This window comes from Hypomesus nipponensis, chromosome 20 (assembly GCF_054491055.1).
Source record: "Hypomesus nipponensis isolate SF chromosome 20, ASM5449105v1, whole genome shotgun sequence".
NCBI lineage: Eukaryota > Metazoa > Chordata > Actinopteri > Osmeriformes > Osmeridae > Hypomesus > Hypomesus nipponensis.
In genome coordinates, this window is record NC_140380.1 from 4,430,378 (window position 1) to 4,449,517 (window position 19,140).

The 19,140-nt window shown below is 50.5% G+C and overlaps 2 protein-coding genes across 4 annotated transcripts; one reads left to right on the top strand and one right to left on the bottom strand.

The window, feature by feature from the left end:
• Positions 1 to 3,869: 3,869 nt before the first annotated feature.
• Positions 3,870 to 8,224, bottom strand: arsib (arylsulfatase family, member Ib). Its single transcript, XM_084683951.1, is given in 4 exon segments — positions 3,870 to 4,974; positions 4,977 to 5,482; positions 6,408 to 6,557; positions 7,587 to 8,224. Coding segments are annotated over 4 exon segments (2,046 nt in total). The 5' UTR covers positions 7,898 to 8,224; the 3' UTR covers positions 3,870 to 3,895.
• A 2,728-nt stretch (positions 8,225 to 10,952) lies between these two features.
• On the top strand, positions 10,953 to 19,077 carry llcp (lisH-containing low complexity protein). 3 transcript variants are annotated; one of them, XM_084683952.1, is made up of 15 exons: positions 10,953 to 11,184; positions 11,710 to 11,765; positions 12,017 to 12,174; positions 12,767 to 12,882; positions 13,058 to 13,165; positions 13,288 to 13,410; positions 14,664 to 14,798; positions 14,891 to 14,966; positions 15,131 to 15,159; positions 15,551 to 15,650; positions 15,831 to 16,073; positions 16,302 to 16,901; positions 17,142 to 17,206; positions 17,468 to 17,504; positions 18,096 to 19,077. In XM_084683952.1, the coding sequence occupies exons 1-14, from the start codon at positions 11,068 to 11,070 to the stop codon at positions 17,495 to 17,497; spliced, it is 1,956 nt and encodes a 651-aa protein (XP_084540078.1). In that variant the 5' UTR covers positions 10,953 to 11,067; the 3' UTR covers positions 17,498 to 17,504; positions 18,096 to 19,077. The 3 variants fall into 3 exon arrangements, with proteins under 3 accessions (XP_084540078.1, XP_084540079.1, XP_084540080.1); XM_084683953.1 differs by having other exon boundaries at positions 17,471 to 17,504; XM_084683954.1 differs by having other exon boundaries at positions 12,767 to 12,864.
• Positions 19,078 to 19,140: the final 63 nt, after the last annotated feature.

The window sequence follows — 19,140 nt, forward strand, 5'->3', positions numbered from 1 at the left end:
GTGGACTGGTTCACTGACTGGCTGGCTAACTGGCTGGCTGGTTCACTGCCTGGTGTGGCGGTAGTGGCACAAGAACAGCACAAAGCTTTGGTGTTGGTATCCCTCTCTTCTTGTTATTGTCTCTCCTCTCTCCTCTCTCTCCTCTCTCTCCTCTCTCTATCGGGAGTGAAGGAGGGTTCCTGGTCTGGATGACAGCTTTGGCCCCTCCTCCGTCACAAGGCCTCGTCCAATCGCACCCCTGCCGGCGAGCCTTCTGAATACACAGCCGCGTCGTCATGGCAACTGCGTCCTCCCTCCGCCTCCCTCCTGCTCTCTCCGAGCGCTCGTAACACACATGCGACACACACACACACATTTGAGCACACTCATACACACACAGACGTACAGTACAGGCTCATCCATGACACAGATATTAAATATATAACGTTTAGAGTCTGCCTTGTTTCCAGAGATTCATCAAGATTTCATTGTTGCTTTTTTCCCTCCGAGCTCCTCTCTCCTCTTTTCCTCTTCCCTCTCTCCCCCTCTCTCCCCTCCTCCCTCCCTGCCTCCCCCCCCCCCACATCTCTTCAAAGACATCCTCCATTCCTCTTGTGTAGTTTACTTCTATACCCGCTGACTTCTTTTCATTTCTCTCTCTCTCAAACACACACCCACACATCCACGCACACACACCCACACCGGCCAGTGTACACACACACACACCCACATGCATGCCCAAACAAACAGAATGCTTGAGCTCTTTCTGTATGTTAAGTTCACGCTTGGATGCACAGAATAGGTTCTGAACACAGACGAAGGACTCTGGAGACTGAGGGAGGGGTAAGGTGGAGTGGGAGGAGGGGAGGAGGAGGAGGGGGGGGAGGGAGATATGAAACCTAGAATTAGAGGGAGGCACTGGAGTGGATGGCACGGGAGAGGGATGAAGTGAAAGAGCGAGATAGGGAAGCAAAGTGAAGATTGGAAAGGATGAAGAGAGGGAGGACAGGATTCTCCACTACTCCCCTCTCATCTCCAACATGAGAGTCTGTGAGGCCAATACATTTTACATTCGGAAAAGAGAGGAGAGGAGAGAGAGGGATGAGAGGAAAGGAGAGAGAGAGGGATGAGAGGAGAGAGAGAGGGATGAGAGGAGAGTTAGAGGGATGAAAGGAGAGAGAGAGACGGATGAGAGGATAGAGAGAGGGATGAGAGGAGAGAGAGCTGGAGAGAGATGGGTGGGAAAGGAGAGAGAGGGGTGAGAGGAGAGGAGAGAGAGGGGGGAGGAGGAGGGAGGAAAGAGAAAGAGAGAGAGGGACGAGAAGAGAGACACAAGAGAAGACTAATAGGGGAAAGGGGGAGAGAGAAAGAGAAAGGAAGAGATTGAGAGAAGGTTCGACCAATGATGGGTGAGCGAGTCGTGTGGATTCTTACTTGCAATGAGTCACATGAGGACACAAAGGGGGTCATGTGACCTAAGGGAATCCAATTAGACCTCCTGGTGGCTTGTTTAAAGTTGTTTAAAGCGATGCAGGGCGATCAGTCTTCTAACCCTCCTGGTCAGAGGAGAGGCACTGCCTCCTGGTGGCACAACTCGGAAGTGCAGCTTCATGTTGATGTGGAGAGGCATCGCTATTGCATCTTCCACTGTATCTGGACACACACCACACACACACAATGCACACACACACACACACACACAAAGTACACACACACCACATACACTAAACCCTCACACACAAACAAAAACACCCACACAACCCAAACCTCACACACCCACACACACACACACACTGATCTCCTGATGGACTTTGCTGATGGAGGGCAAACGTGACTCTAGTTGGGGTGCACTTGATCCTTTGTGTAAGTGTGTGTGAGTGTGTGTGCATGTGCAAATGTGTTTACAAGTATGTATGCATGTTTTTGTGTGTAAGTGTGTATGTACATGTATGTGTGTGTGCGTGCATGTATCTCAACTGCGGTAACGTTTGTTCTTACTGTCTCTCCTGGGAACATTCCAAAATCTCCATGGCAACAAATAGGTATGCGTCATCATCATTGGCCTTGTGGTTGTCTGTCTTTTCTGCGTAGCAGTCTGTCTGTCTCTCCGACTGCGTGCCTGCCTGCCTGCCTGCCTGCCTGCCTGCCTGCCTGCCTGCCTGCCTGTCTGTCTGTCTGTCTGTCTGTCTGTCTGTCTGTCTGTCTGTCTGTCTGACTGTCTGACTGCCTACATGTCTATTGGACCAAAAGATGTGTGAAACAGAGGGAGACAGAGACAGAGAGACAGTCTGGGTGAGAGACTGAACCAATGAGCTGACCAGTCACCACATTTTGTATTTCCACCTCGACTACAGATGAGAAAACATGACTGACCACAGAGAACTTCCTGTGTTTGTCTCTTTCTGGCTCTTTCTCTCTTGCTGTTTCTGCCTCTACCTCTCGCTCTCTCTCTTACTCTGCCTTACACACACACCCACGCAGCTGCCCTCTGCCCCCCCCCCCCCCCCACACACACACACAGAGGGTCTTCCTTCTCTTTGATTAAGGCGCAGATGACATCAAGGATGATGTAACAGATGATGTCACTGTGAGATGGGTCCTCACAGCCTGGGTAAACACAAACACACAGGTACACACACACACACACACACACACAGGTACACACACACACAGGTGCGCACACACACAGACATTGAATGTATTTTGAACCAAGTGCAGTGTGAGCATGCTCAGAGCTGTCTCTGCCCTGTGAGGAACAACAGAATTGTTCGAGAACATTTTGTCCAGTTCTGCAGCTGGACGAGTTGCAGTGGTATGCATGGACCTACACACACACACACACACAAATTCTCACAACAACCTGAACTCCTGTCACCTTCACATTTGTCTGTCATGTGTCCAGGTCGTATTTTTGCCAGGTCGTGTTAGTTTGGATGACGATAGTTAAACTCCAGAAATTCCCTCTAAAAGTGTTTAAATCCAGGAAGGAAATTCCACAGGAACTCAGGTTGTTGTCTGTGTATTTGTATGCACGTGTGAGTGTGTGTGCGTGTGAGACAAACTGGATGCAATCCCCGAACACAGAGCAGCTGAAGCTAAGCTGAAAAAGACTAGAAAACATCTCGGATGTTATTGTTGCACTGTACTACGTTCTACTCTGGTTGAGAAGTTGTTGACCTGTTTTATGTTATACTTGTTGTACCTGTCATACTGCAGTAGAGATTCAGTTATTGTTCACTGTGCCTGGTAGATGAGATTGGTTTATTGTTGCACTGGGCGTGGTAAACACAGACCATTCCTCGATGCAGGCCACTGAAACACTGTTCGAACTACTCACTTCTGATGCCTGATTTCCTGCTGTACTTTTTACACACGCTATTTGTATGCCGCTGTGGATGAATGGCGTCTGCTCGATGAACAAAGTGTCAAACGTCGATAAACACTGTGACTTGACTGTTATCCTTCAGGGTTTCCTCACAGAACAAAAGAGAGTAGCTGGCAGGGGGAAAAAGAAGAGAGAGACAGAGAGGGAGAGAGGGAGAAAAAAAGGAGAGAGAGACAGAGAGGGAGAGAGGGAGAAAAAAAGGAGAGCGGGAGGGATTTTGGAGAGCAGACAGAAAGATATAAAGAGAGAAAGAGAGGGGGTGGGGGATGTTGGATGGAAGTGAGAGGGAAAGGTAGGAATGCTGGAGAGAAGAGACACAATCAGACTATGGGAGTTTTATCATTTTATTTGGCTGCATTGAGGATCAGTTCTCTTTACACAACTCTCATATTTACAGGATGTGTGTGTGCGTCTGCGTGTGCGTATCGCAAACAGTCATCTCTAGCTCCATCCCTCCGTCTCTCGATCCCTCCATCTCTCGATCCCTCCCTCCCTTCATCTCCTATCCCCCCATTCCCCCCCTCCCTCCCTTCATCTGTCTATCCTGTTAGACATCATGCGTGTGTTGAGCCTGTTAAAGAAGGACTTCAGTTTACAAAGTTTACACTTCTTCCTCTTTGTCTTATTCCTGCCTTTCTTGGAGACCTTCACCCCCACCTCTTCCTCCTCCTCTCCCACCCAAGGAACCCAGGCCCCTCCGTGGAGGTCAGGGTTTGCGCGGGGGTCGTCGTCGGGGAAACGAACGGGCACCGCCGTGCGGTTGTAGAACGCCAGGCGAGACAGGAGCTGTCGGACCACGTCCGGCCTCTGATTGGCCAGGTCGTGGCGTTCGTAGGGGTCCGCCGTGATATTGAAGAGCCAGACGCTCTTGTCGATGCCCTCGATGTTCCTCTCCAGGTTCCACCAGGTTCCTGAGAGTGTGGCCAGAACCTGGGGCGGAACCCAGTCTCCGTGTCCAGGGTCTCCCGTTAGCAGCTTCCAGTCTCCCACCCTGATGGCTGCCTGCACCGAGGTGTCAAACACAGCCAGGCCTTCCTGGACCTGCCCCCCAGGACCAGGGCTGGGGACCTGGGTCCGGGACCCGCGCCTGGGCCCCTGTCTGGAGCTGGAGCCTTTTTCCATGTAGGCCTTAGTGGGACCAGGAACTTTCCTGGAATCCTTCCCCGGAAATGCCTTGTCTTGCTTGTGGACTTTTCTGGAGGCCCGGCTTGAGCCTTTCTTGGAAGCACCCCAAGAGGTGGATGGGGTTGTACTGGGGGCTTTCTTCCCAGAGGCCTTACGGAGGCCTGCTGCTCTCCTGGAACTCTTCTTGGAGGCCTTGGCGAGACCAGGGCTTTTCCTGGAGGTGTTCCCCGCCGGCCTGCGCCCCGTTCCCTGCCCAGCCCGCCTGTGCAGGGGATTGATGTTATGGAGGATCTCCAGGCGCGGGGACTCCTTCCCCTCGCTGATGGTGGGCCACACGTTGTAGCCGTCCAGCCCCTCCGCCGCCGTCACATTGCCCCCAGCCAGGCCCACAAGGGTGGGGTACCAGTCGGAGATGTGGAGCAGGGCTCTGGAGGTCCTACGCCTGTGTCTGAGGAGGGGGCTGTGGACGAAGCCCACCGCCCTCACCCCCCCTCCCAGTAGGTTCCCTTCCGCCCGCGTAGGGGCCAGTTGCTGCCCCCCGTGAAGGGCTGAGCCCCGTTATCCGTGGAGAAGATGAGCACGCTGTTCCGGTAAAAGCCGTACTTCCTGAGGGCGTAGGTGACCTTGCGCACCGACTCGTCCACCGTGGTCACCATGGCGGCGTACTTGCGCCTCGCTATGTTGCCCATGCGGCGGTAGGGGTAGATGTAGGACTTGGGGGGGTGCAGGGGCGTGTGTACGGCCTGCAGCGACAGGAACAGGAAAAGGGGCTGGAGCGATGCATTGTGGGAGGAGAGGATGGCGCGGGCCCGCTGGGTGAACAGGTGGGTGGAGTAGCGGCCGGCGTGACCGCGGGAGACGTGCTCGCCCTCATGGAGGTCGTAACCGCAGAGACCGGGGCCGTCACATGACCCATAGGAGTAGTAGTCCACGCTTCCCGTCAGCGAGCCAAAGAAGCTCTGGAAACCTTTCTGGGTCGGAAGACAGGAACGTCTGAGGAGAGGGGCGGGAGAGAGGAGGGGAGGGGAGGAGGGGGGAAGGGGGAGGAGAAGAGGGGAGGGGAGAGAGGAGGGGAGGGGAGGAGGGGGGAAAGGGGAGGAGAAGAGGGGAGGGGAGAGAGGTGGGGAGGGGAGGAGGGGGGAAAGGGGGAAAGGGGAGGAGAAGAGGGGAGGGGAGAGAGGGGGGGAGGGGAGGAGGGGAGGAGGGGGGAAAGGGGAGTAGAAGAGGGGATGGGAGAGAGGAGGGGAGGAGGGGGGAAAAGGGGGAAAGTGGAGGAGAAGAGGGGAGGGGAGAGAAGGGGGGAGGGGAGGAGGGGAGGAGGGGGAAAGGGGAGGAGAAGAGGGGAGGGGAGAGAGGTGGGGAGGGGAGGAGGGGGGAAAGGGGAGGAGAAGAGGGGAGGGGAGAGGAGAGAGGTGAGGAGGGGAGGAGGGGGGAAAGGGGGAAAGGGGAGGAGAAGAGGGGAGGGGAGGGAGGTGGGGAGGGGAGGAGGGAGGGAGGAAAGGGGAGGAGAAGAGGGGAGGGGAGAGAGGAGGGGAGGGGAGGAGGGTAGGAGGGGGAAAGGGGAGGAGAAGAGGGGAGGGGAGAGAGGTGGGGAGGGGAGGAGGGGGGAAAGGGGAGGAGAAGAGGGGAGGGGAGAGAGGTGAGGAGGGGAGGAGGGGGAAAGGGGGAAAGGGGAGGAGAAGAGGGGAGGGGAGGGAGGTGGGGAGGGTAGGAGGGGGGAAAGGGGAGGGGAAAGGGGAGGGGAGGAGGGGGAAAGGGGGAAAGGGGAGGAGAAGAGGGGAGGGGAGAGAGGTGGGGAAATGGGAGGGGAGGTGAGGTGAGAGAAGGACAAGAGAAGGGACTCAAAGTCATGAACCATTCCTCCGGTGCCTACAGTGGTACCTCCCTACCCAGTCCAACCTGCACCTCCTCGTCCTACCTGTAGAAGCCCAGGTGCCACTTCCCCACCATGTGGGTGGCGTAGCCGCGGTCCAGCAGGCGCTGGGGGAGGGTGAGCAGCTCCCTGGGCAGACAGCTGGGCTGGCGGGGACGGATGATGGAGTGCTGCAAGCCTGTGTGGATCTGGTACCTTGGAGACACACACAACGCTTAGTGACGGTGTGTGTGTGTGGGGGGTGTGGGGGTGTGTGTTGGATACACCAGTCTGTGCTGGGTGATAATCTGGGCATGTAGACAGCTACACCACTGGAACAAGAGGCTAGAGGTCTCGGTACACACAAACACACACTTGAATCGCTTTTGTGTACACACGCACACACACGCGCGCGTGTACACGCGCGCACCCGGCCTCCAGAGAGTATCGTAGAGGTGTTACATGGCATGGTGAGTTCCTGTCTCCTGAAAACAAGTTCCATTCTTGTGTGTGTGTGTGTGTGTGTGTGCGTGCGTGTGTGTGTGTGTGTGTGCGCGTGCCGTCCTTGTTCCACAAGGTGAACATCTACATTCCTGGACGGATGCTGTACAGAGTAAACACTGACTGGCTCTGCTGCTACTCTCCTCTCCTTCCTCTCCTGTCCCCCTGTCCCCCCTTCTCCGTCTCCGTCCCCTCTCCTCTCCCCATGTCCACTCCTCTCCTCTCCTCCTCCCTCTCTATTGGTCTTGGCTCAGCATACTGAGTCTGTGAAACAGCAACGGCAGCCAAAACTACTGCCCTGTGCATTTACAGTGCAGCCCTCCCTCCCTCTCCCTCCCCTCGCCCCCTCCCCCCTTTACCCCCCCCCCTTTTTCTCCCCCTTTCCCTATCTCCCTCTCCCCCAATCTTCCCCTATCTCTGTCTCTCTTCTTCCTCCTTCCTTCCCGCTCTCTCACCCTTTCTTTCTCTTTCCCCATTTCCCTCTACCTCCCCCTCCCCCTCATCTTCTTCACAACAGATGTTTCTGTTCACAAAGCATAACTGAGATGGAATATGGTAACACGCACACACAAGTACACACACACCCACACACACAAATACGCACACACACACACACACAGTCTCACACACTCTCTCACACACAGACACACACTCACAAGAGCAAAGTTTCAAGATGTACGGGAATTCATGTATTATATGTGGAGCGTCACACGTCGAATAGGCTACCCTAGGACCCTACCGTACCTGCCGGTGAGAAGCTGGCTCCGGGAGGGCGTGCAGATCGGTTGCACGTAATAGTTCTCCAGCTTCACCCCCTCCGCGGCGAGCCGGTCCAACGTCGGCGTATGGATGTCCGGGTTGTGGTACCCAACGTCATTGTAGCCTTGATCGTCCGTAAGGATGAATATGATGTGTGGAGGCCGCCTCGGTTCAAAGGCGGCGTCGTCGTCTTGTGTGTTCTTGTCCCGGTCCAGCAAGTTGGGTTGGAACGGGTCTAACGACGGGTAAGCGATGCTGAGAAGGCTGAAGAGGCACAGGGTGCTCGCGGCTTGCATTCTCACAACCTGGAAGGGTTCTGCGGGGGAATTTAACCCCGTCCGTTCGACCTTACACACAGACTCATTCTTCTCTTCACATTCTCGTGTGTTCGCATCACAAACAGACTTTCCCCAACAGTCTTGCTAAGCTACACACAATATGAGCGTCGCATGTACGCAGCCACATCTCGCTCTTTATCAGAGTGCAGCTCAACTTCCCAGAAAGTTGCAACATGTTAGGACGTGGCATACCATCTCCGTGCGCCACGCGCGCGCAAATTGCACTTCCCAGATGCAAATCACACTGTTTATATTATGCAAGACATGTACGCATTTGTCTCAATGTTTGCCCAAAACGATTGATTTCGTCTTCCTACTCGTGAAGTCCTAACCCCGCCCGGGTCTCTCGTGGACTCATCCCAACACCGTGTAACCGGAGAGCACCCTTTCGGTGCCGCGAGGCAAGGTGCATCTCGGCCCGAGAAAATCCAAGGCTCGAGGTTACCTCCATGGTTGTTCATTGAGGGGTTAACTTTGTTACATTGTTACTGTATTATGACTAAAGTAGTAGCAACGAATCAAGCTTATATCTAACGGGAGACTTCACGTGAAACATCTTGTTGATATTAAGATCGATTGTTAGTCGGTAACATTCTGATGAGGGCAGAAGTAGATCTGATGAGTGATTGTATTCAATATCGACGCCTGTACACCCACTGAGAGAACATTGGAGAAGAGAGAAAGAGAGAGATGAACAGAGGGAAGGAAGAGAAAGAGGCCATGGAGAGACGGATGAGAGGTAAGGATAGAGAGAAGGACAGAGAGAGAAAGGGGCAGGTATGGAGAGGCATCTGGGGGGGGGGGGGATAGAGACAAAGGAGGAGAGCGAAAGATGGGGTATGGAGAGACAGATAGGCAGACAGGAGGAGGAGGGATGCCAGATGTGACTCATTAGGTGTAGTGGATGAGACATCAACTTCCTGTCTGCTTCAGAAAATACAGTTCTACTGAGACGGCTCGTTCACATGCAACATTGAACCCTGTCAGACACACCCACTCACAAACACACATACACACATACTCTCTACCTCTCACGCATGCACCTAGGCTCATACACGAACACACACACATAAACTCTCTCACACACACACACTCACAAGCACACACATACTCTATCACTCACACACACAGACTCATACACAAACACACACACACACATAAACTCTCTCACACATATACAAACATACTTTCCCTCACTCTTCTGTTTGTAAAATAAGAGTTTGGAGCTGTTGGTCTGCCTACCCGGTTCCTTGTCTCCCTGCCTCCCTGCCTCTCTATCTATCTATCTCTATCTGTCTACCTGTCTGTCTGTCTGTCTGTCCATCTGTCCGTCCGCCTGGCTGTATATCTACTCTCTTCTGCTCTCTTCCTCTCTTTCTCTTTCTCTCCATTCCACTCTTTGTGTCTCTCTCTCTATCTCTCCCTCCTCATCCCTAGTTCGCCTCCATGACAGTATTTCAGAAGAGGGGCACTGTTATCTGATATTTGACCTGTAAGTATCTATCTACTGTCTGTCTGTCCGTCCGTCCGTCTGTCCGTCCATCTGTCCGTATCTGTCTGTCCGTATCTGTCTGTCTGTCTGTCTGTCTGTCAGCCTCCCTCCCCCTTTCCCTGTCTGCCTGGTCCTTCAGGCTTTGTGCTGTTGTGATTGAGCAGTGCAGAATGCAGAGGGCATCGTGACTCCCTCGCAGGGGAGGCTGAATAGAACACTTATTATATATCAGATTTGTGTGTGTGTGTGCGTGTATGAAGGAATGTGTGGCGGTCTCAAAGTAGCTTGTTGGCTTTTCTACCGGAATTACATAATGTCCTGCAGCCTACACTGTCCTGGCCTGCTGAAAGATACAGTCTCCTGGCCTTCTTCTCTCCTCTCTTCTCCTCTCTCTCTCTCTCTCTGCTCTCATCAAATCCAAATTTGAATCAAATCAATTATTTGTACAGCCCTTTTTACAAGCAATGTCACAGAGGACTTCACATACGCCCATAGAACTGCCCCTCAACCAACCTCAACCCTCAAGGAAGACGAGGAAAAACTCCCAGAAAAACTCCTTCGGGGAGAAAAAAGGGAAGACACCTTGGGAGGAGCAATTCAGTGAGGGATCCCCTCCTCCAGAGACGGTTAGTGCAAGAGCAGTGCCCCCTCATCCCCTTCTCTCTTTCTCCTCTCATCTCTCTCCCTCTCTGTCCATACATACATATGCATATGTGTGCGTAGATGGCAATGTATACATGTATATGTAAATGTGTATATACAAGTAAAAACACGATTATACCTGACATCATCAGTGTCCTTTATGAGCTTTGAACCCCCCCCCCCCCCACACACACACACACACACACAGCCTGCTCCAGTGCAGTAGAGGTGGTTGGGTGAGGCCATGACCCCGGGGGCGACCCCCCAGGTCAGTTGTCATGGCCGTGGCTGGAGCTGCATGTGTGTGAGAGCTATGTGGGGAATGTAGCTGGCGCCATGTTGGTTGGAAACACCGTAGATCACATTACACAGCTGCACAGAACCAGGACACAGCACCTGTCTGCCTGCCTGCCTGCCTGCCTGCCTGCCTGCCTGCCTGCCTGCCTGCCTGCCTGCCTGCCTGCCTGCCTGCCTGCCTGCCTGCCTGCCTGCCTGGCCCTTCCCCCTTCATTTCCAACAACAGTGGCAGGGTTGTGTACAAGCGCTCGTCTGTCTTCAGCCCGATTTACACGGTGGTGCATGGCGCCCTCCTTTGACCGTTCCAGGGAATCAAGATGCGAGAACAATAACGTGTTTGGCATAAAATGTTCATTCGACATAGTGACGTGTTGGACGTGCATAAGGCACTCACTACGTACAGAAAGTATGTCATGTGCAACGATGTTTTATATTAAAGTGTTTGAACATGAAAGCAATTTTTTCTGTTTAATTCAGCGGAGTCATGAAACTACTTGTCCCAGCATGCAAAGAGAGGGAGAGAGAGGGAGAGATAGAGAGACATAGACAGAGAGAAAGAGAGAGAGAAAGAAATAAGGGGGCGTTGTAGATTCATTCATGCAGACGTCTATGCGAGGATGAAGTAACCTTGTTTATCCGTTTAGTAAACTCATTATATTACAAGTACTTGGTCGTGAAATCGTTATATTCTAAGACGATGACTTCAAAGGAAGCGGATGCATCCGATAGTGCCTTGCTTTACCTAATTTATCAGCATTTAAAGGAAAACGGTTATCAGAAAGCTGCGAAAGGACTGAAGAAGCATGTTGCTCAGGTAAATAGTTGGATTAAACTATCTCTCCAGCGTTTGTAAAGATTTTCCCGTGTAACGCAGAAAAATACTTAGGATATAGCTCAATATAATACGCTGCAACGTGTGTTGCAATCCCCTATATGCTAAGTCGACATCTGTCATGTTATGCAATCTCGGACGTCAAATCGTGTAATACCTTTAATTAAATGCAGGTGAAATGTTAATTAAACGCAGAAGAGAAAGGTCGGTTTGTCGGTTGGGTCCTGTGTGAACGGGACGCGTGTTGGGCCAGTGTCCTGGCTGCTAGCATGTAAAGAACATTATGTAACAGAGGGACACATGGCAGCATGTCTCCGACCCTCTTGGGCCCATCGCTTTTGAGTTGTTTTTCAGGCAAAAACATGGACACACAAACTGTATTATGTAGTATATGTAAACCCACATGCAAGTATGCTGCTCTGGATCAAAGCATCTGCAAAATAAATACAATGTAATATCGTAACAAGAGTATATGTAAGTCGTTGAGTTGTTTTTGCCCCCCCACAGTCGGAGAGCCCAGAAGAGTTTCTCTCTCTACACGATATCTACTCAGCCTGGACCAAGTATGAGCTTAAACCTGTACATTAAACAACTTCAATACTAGTCATATTCAAAACAACAATGCAAATCAAGCATGAATAAAAGATGGGTTCACTTAAATCAATTCCCCCAAAATATTTTTGAAGTTACTTTCTTGTGTCATGACAATGTTGCAATAAGGCTATTGTTCATATGTGTGTATGTGTTTGCACATGTGTGTGTATGTGTTTGCACATGTGTGCGTGCCTGTGTGTGTGTGTGTGTGTGTGTCCAGGATCTCAGCACTAGGTCAGGTAGCTAAGCAGGAGGCCGAGGTGGACTCCACCACGCTGAAAAAGGGCATCAAGGCCGACCCCTCCCCCACCACAACAGAACACAACCTCTGTCTGCAGCAGACCAAAGAAGAAGAGTTAGATGCCAAGCCAGTTACAGGTAACCCCGGCTCTGAATACTGTATTCAGTTGAAGGCATTGATGTTGGTTTATAAGGGTCTGCATGACTCGGCTCCTCCGCCTGTTCCTGATCTTTCGTTCCCATCGAAATGCATCACGAGACCTCCGACCAACCAGTAGTCTTCTGTCGACTGTTCCAAGGACAAGTCTCAAACTGATGGGAGATTGAGCCTTCTCCACAGCTTTGGAATCATTTTCCCACGGCACATAAAAACGGCATCAACATGTGATGGTTTTAGATCTCCTCTTAAAACTCATTTATTTATTGTTGCATATGGCCATAGGTTGGTACCGGGGTCAAATGTTTGTGCACTGTCTGTGATTGGGTTTTGTGTCCTGTTGTGTGTGTTTTAATTATTCAATATTGTACAGCAATTTGGCAGCTGTATATAAATAACAGCTGTTATTTTTTAAATGTGCTTTATAAAATAAAAATGTGTTGATTGATTTATTGTATGTGTTGGAGAGGTGTGGTTTCTGTATGGGTTGTGGTCTAAGTTCTGTAGAGGTTGGGGTCTGTGTTCGGTATGGGTTGTGGTCTAGGGTTGTAATCCGATGCTGGTGTCCCCCAGATCTCCTGCCCCCCCCTGCTGAGCTGCCCAGCGCCACTGACACCCCCCTGAAGACAGCACCCCCAGAGGAGGAAGAGGAGGATGAAGAAGAAGAGGAGGTGAAGGAGGAGGGGGAGGTAAAGGCGGAGGAAAATGAGGATGAGAGGGAGGAGGAAGAAGCAGACGGAGATTGGGAGAGAGGTTGCTAGTTGGTTAGAAGTGAGGACGACGACGCGCTAGAGACAGACGTGATAAGAAGGTTCCGGTCCGTCCTACATGTTGACCTCTCGCTGTCCCACCTGTCCGTCACAGAAAGCAGCCACTCAGGACACAGAAGCAGACAAGACAGAGCCTGGCCCCGCCCTCGCCACTGCCCCTGACAGCGAATCAGAGAGCGAGGAGGAGCTTCCGCTAACCCAGGTAAAAAGGACAGCCCAGAAAGGGTTGTGCTAGATCTGGGATTGGTCGAGTGGGGGGGAGCTAAACCAAACCATGTCTTATTTGTAGAGCTCTGTAAAACTATCTCTCTCTGTTTCTAACAGGTGGCAGCTGAGACCCCAGCATCCCCTGCCCCAGCCTCTAAACCTGCCCCAGCCTCTAAACCTGCCCCCAACTCAGACAGTGAGAGTGAGTCAGAGAGTGAAGAAGACATTCCTCCACCACAGGTGAAGACACACACAGACACACAAACACACGTACTCACCCGCACACATATACACACACATACACTAACCCTCCGTCATGGGTTAACTGGTTGAAACTGGTCTGCCGGCCGGGTCGGGAGGGTGTGGTGTTGAACAAGTGGACCGAATAATCGGATATAACGTATCTTCACGCAACGGCGCGTGCGCGCCAGAGAATGTGTTTGAGGCATTCGTGTGTGAGCAGGCCCACAGCCACGGAGTGACATATCTGATGCTCAGTCACTGTGCTAATGTGTGTCTAGACCTCAGCATGGCTGGGTCTCTCTGGTTTCCTGGCTGCTCCGGCCCGTGGGTGTGTGTTCTGGACCGGCGGTTCTGTCAGGCTTTGTTCTGACCCACTGGGCCGTGAGGGTTCCAGGGTTGTTTGGACAAAGTCGACATGACCTGGGTCCACTGGCTTAGGCCCTCACACTCTGGGGTGGGTCTGGCCCCAAGGTCCATATGTGAAGGACGAGAAACGTTGATTACCCATGAGCCTTTGCAGATTATGGACACTGACATGGGACGTGCTTTACATTTACATTTAGCTCTTATCCAGAGTGACTTACAGTAAGTACTGGGACATTCTCCCCGAGGCAAGTAGGGTGAAGTTCCTTGCCCAAGGACACAAAGTCATTTAGCACGGTGGGGAATCGAACCGTAAACCTTCTGATTTATAGCCCAATTCTCTAACCGCTGAGCCATCTGACCCCTGCTTTGACTCCCCTGATAGCCTGGTAGCCAGGTGGAAGGCAAGATAAGCTAACTTTGGCCTCTAAGTGGATTTAGCTGTTGTTGGTTGTTGTTCAACCTCACTCTGGCCTGACCACAGTCCCAGAGACATGCAAAGCCTCAGGGCTCCTAGTCCCAGATTAGACCTAGTCCCAGATTAGGCCTAGTCCCAGATTAGACCTAGTCCTAGATTAGACCTAGTCCTAGATTAGGGTTACACTAACAGTAACTCTGAATAGGTATTAAGTGTCTCTCCACGCCCTCAGAAAACACCAGCCAAAGCGCCCCAGGAACAGGAAGTATGAAGTTGTATTTAGACAGGAAGCAGGAAGGCGATGGTAGACAGGAAGTAGGAAGATGAATGTAGACTGAAAGAAGGGAGACACTAGGTGGTCCCGTGACATCCAAACTTCTGCATTCTTTGCTACGACAGTTAAATTCTGCAACCTTGATATATTCAACCGTTGGTGTGTGTTCACCTCTCTGTCCTGCCTCTTTACCAGAACCCAGAGTCAACCTCAAAACCCCCCAAAGTCGCCACGGAAACCGCTGCCTTTGAGACACCTGTCAGTCACACCCAGGCCCCTCCCCCTGCAGGCCAGGAGGAAGATGCAGAGGAAGAGGACAGTCCAGAGGAGGTGCAGTATGGGAGATGGAGTTTAAAGACATTGTGTGCATTGCGCTACTATTGGGTATTCATTCTGATATGTTCCCATCCGTCCAATCACAGACGGAAGAAGCTGCTCTGGCAGCACCCACTACGGAGGAGACCAAGGATGATGATGCTGAAGCCCCTCCCCCGGAGGGTAGGTGTTTAGTTCACATCCCACACTGCAGTGTCCCCTTCTCTAAATGATACTAACTTCTTTTCTATGCTTCTCCTCTGCTTTCTTCTTTCCATCCTTCTCGTCTTCCTTCTCTCTCTTTCTCGCCATCCTCATCCTTCTCTTTATCCTCCTCTCTTCTCCAGCTCCTGTACAGGAAGAGGAGGAGTCTCAGGTAAGATCCTCCACCAATTACAGTCCAGGGTCGTATACTATCGAGTATAGGTTTTCTAGTACAGTTCTTGGTCAGATTCCTATATTATCTAATACGGTCTTGTACAGAGTTTTACACGATTACAGGTGTTGTAGTACAGGGTAATACACTATCAAGTACTGAGTTATGTACCCTCGAGTACAGGTGTCATTTTCTTTGCATGGACCGGAATCAATCCGGCAACCTTCTGATTACTAGCCTGATTCCCTAACCGCTCTGCCACCTGACTCCCCATACGTAGTTATACAGTATACTATCTAGTACAGGTATTATAGTACAGAGTTATGTATTATGTAGTACATATTTTCTAGTACAGAGTGATATGCAATACTGTGCTGTCGCCTGGTTGCAGAGTGGAGAGACTGTATTAGCTGGCAACCTAAAGGCCGAGGATCAGATAGTGACATCGACCACTCTAGAGGACAAGAACGACACACCTGCCGCCCCCACAGGTAACACCATGCTAGCTCCGCCTCCCCCCCATACTCATTGGATGGGGAGGTTGAAGGAGAGAAGCCTCGTACATTTTCCACCAATCAGCTGGGAGAAAGAGGAGACAGGACATGGGAAATGGAGGAAAGATCTGTAGACTCAGTGAGTGTGTTATTGTGTGTGTGCGTGTGTGTGTATAGCTGCTGCTGCTGTCCCAGAAGTAGAGGAGGAGGTAGCCCCGCCCTCTGACCCCGACATGCCCAAGAAGAAGAGGAGCAGAGATGCCGCTGACACACCGGGCAAGAAGGACAAGAAGAAGAAAAAGAAGAGGGTGGAGGAGGAGGAAGTGGTGGAGGAGGAACAATCATCTGGGGCTCCTCTAGAGGGCAGTGAAGAGACAGAGGTCAAGCTGGACACCACGGAGCCTGCAGATGAACCAGAAGGTATGGACTGTGCGGTGTGTTTGAGAGAAAGAGAGGGAGAGGAAGGTAAAGACTTTTTTTCGTGGGTGAGAGTACAGGCACTACTCTATAACTCTCTCACCTTTTTTTTTTGACTGACTTCTTTCTCTGGCTGACTGTTTTTTTTTTTTTGGCTGGCTGTTTTTTTTTTGTCTGACTGACTGTATTTTCTCTGACTGACTGTTTCCTCTGGGGTGACTGGTTTCCCAGATGGTGAAGGCGAGACTGAGGAGGCTGCCCCTGCTGGCCGGACCATCCTGCTGCTCTCCTCCAACGCTATCAAGAAGAGGAGGAGGAGCAGAAAGAGCAAGAAGACAAAGAAGGCAGAGGAGAAGGAGGTGCAGGAGGAGGCTGCAGAAGAAAAGGAGGAAGAGGAGAGCGTTCAGACCAAAGTCACCCCAAAACAGAGCAAGAAAGCCAAGAAGAGGCAGAGGGAGTCTGTTACCAGTGAGGACCCCCCAGCAAAGGAACCCCCACCCCCCCAGACCCCGGAGGACCAGGAAGAGACCCCCAAGAAGAAGAAGAAGAAGAACGCAGAGAAAGCGAAGAAGAACACTGTGAAAGAAACCCCGGCCCCTGTCCCAGAGAAGAAGAACAAGAAGAAGAAGAACAAGAAGCAGCTTCTTGAGGAGCCGGTGGAAGAGGAAACGCCACAGGAGGTCATCTCTACTCCAGATCTTCAAGAGAAGAAGAAGAAAAAGAAGAAGAAGACGGCGGTGGCGGCGGCTAAAGCTGAAAAGGAAAATCAGCAGGAAGTGCCCTCACCTGTCCTAGAACAGAGCATCACACCGGAGAAAGCCAATAAGAAGAGTGAGTCATCCAGAATACGTTTGTTTATGTGGTCAGGTTTGGTGTATCTATTGTTAGGTTTGGTGTGTCTGTGGTTAGGTTTGGTGGATCTGTTCTTACGGTTGGTGTGTCTGTGGTTAGGGTGGGTGTGTCTACGATTGGGGTTGCTGTATATTCAGGGTTCAGTTAGTCTGGTGTCTTTAAGCTCAAGTATAGCACACCACTTTGAGCAAGTCTAACATGTCGGGATCTTTTTAACAGAGAAGAACAAACAGAAGAAGGCGAAGGCGGCTCCTGTTGCTCCTCCAGCGCCCCCTGCTGGGAAGGTGAGCTCTGCCCCCCCTCCTCCATCCTTTAGGCTTTTTATAAAACATTTTAGTTACTGTTTTATCAGCATTAAAGCAGAATAAATCCGACTTAGACTCTTTCGACCGAGAGCAACGATCGTTTCGGAGGTTTAGCGTAGTTGAACACTGTTGTCAGTGATGGTGTGTCGAGTTGTTTAAGGCTTTTTTCCCTGTCCGACGTACTGAAGTGTGTGTGTGAGAGACCTGCAGGTCAACCTAATATGCTGCTTCCTGTTTCAGAAGAAGACCAAGAAGGCCATCGTGTGGTGAGACTGTGGTGAGTGTTTGCTGTTGCCGTGAACACATGTCATAGTGATAATGTATTCACTTAAGAGACACTTTTGTTCAAAGCAACATACAGGGGGGATTTGAACCTGGGATGCCTTTATATCAGAATCTGAATTTGGTTCTATTTGCCATCTATGCAGACGAATGCTCTACCATTGAGCTGGTTCTGTAACAGACTACGTATCTGCATCTTGCTCCTGTAGGTTACAATAATAACATATTCATCTCTATAACTGAGCGGTTCAGCATAGCAAGAGAAAATATTAGTCATACAACAAAACACTTCAGTAACTTGCATCCGAAAAAGTGCTACAGTTATATTAGTATGTTGTATTGATGTAATATATGTGTTTGTGAGGCTCTGTACAGACTGTGTCCACACATTTGCTTGGGCAAGGACAGTAAAAAATAGTTATCTATACCCTACACTTCTTAAACTCTCGAAGCACACGTAAAACTAGTGAAAAGTAGCATAACGACATCACAACATTGAAAGGAACACAAATGACATAAGTGAACTGTCCATTGATTTTGAGTTGTACCCATTAATGTTGAGAATGACGTTGTGTTTCTTCTGCAGGAGAGCTTTCCAGAACCTCCTATTTCAAACGGACGGAGCTCGGGATCTTCACAACCATCTAACTCTCAACCCCACCAGTGCAGTGCCTTCGGCCCACCACCAGGGGGAGCCCTATGTCTTAAGCAGGGTTCAGATCCCATTCTCAACATTCAAAGCTCTAAAACTAGTGTCTTAAAAGATGTTGACATGTCTATCGATTTGGCAAGATTAAATAACAGACTGGTATGATTTGTGATTACCTAGGTAACACATTTCTGGGAACATGGCGTTGTTACATTTACCCTCTTTAGTTTTACATTTTAAGTTTTAAATAATTTTAGACGTGGAGCTCATCTTGAAATGAATACATTTTATATTTGCTAAACTGGACAGGTGATGATAACCCAAAGGAAAATGATGACACATTAGTTTGGGGTCTGTTCCGGTTGATTCTTCTCGAGTAAATGTGACTAGCGGGAACCACATCTTCACAGTGTTTCTCTTTACCTGTTCAGCTGATACGGTTATCAGTGTTCTGATGAGTTCTTTGCTGTAGTTTCTCAAAGCTGTGAACCTGCTCATGAATTAGGAAAGGGATTTTTATACTCTATCTACTGTATTCTATCTATGCACCTCAAAGACCCTAACTTTGAGCTCCTTACTTTACTGTTTTAGTGCGCGCACACACAAAGAGATGGGCCCGAGTCATGAACGACAACTTTGTTAAATGTCCATTTTTTGACTGCTGAAACCCTGACGTTTGTCCCAACAATGTCTTGTCTACCTACTACAACTGAAGTGTGACGTTTTCCATCTGAAGCACTCCCATTCTTGGCTTCGAAACTCCTCGGAGCTCACCACCCATCTCTAACATATATTTTAAGTTTCATGTTTACAAACCCATTTGTTCATGATCCTCCTGAAACTGTGAACAATCCTCATTTTGTCATTTCTACTTGTTTTATTGTGTTGAATAAAAATTGGTGTCACTCTGGTATCCTAATGTGTGGTTCCTCACGGGGTGATGATTGGCCATAGCTGTAGTCTGTGGTTAAAACGGGCCCTT

Excerpts from the sequence above, each read along its gene's own strand:
- llcp (XM_084683952.1), top strand. The coding sequence starts at position 11,068 with ATGACTTCAAAGGAAGCGGATGCATCCGATAGTGCCTTGCTTTACCTA. Across the intron at positions 11,766-12,016 it reads ATCTACTCAGCCTGGACCAA|GATCTCAGCACTAGGTCAGG; the intron begins GTATGAGCTTAA and ends GTGTGTGTCCAG. Across the intron at positions 15,160-15,550 it reads AGGAAGAGGAGGAGTCTCAG|AGTGGAGAGACTGTATTAGC; the intron begins GTAAGATCCTCC and ends GCCTGGTTGCAG.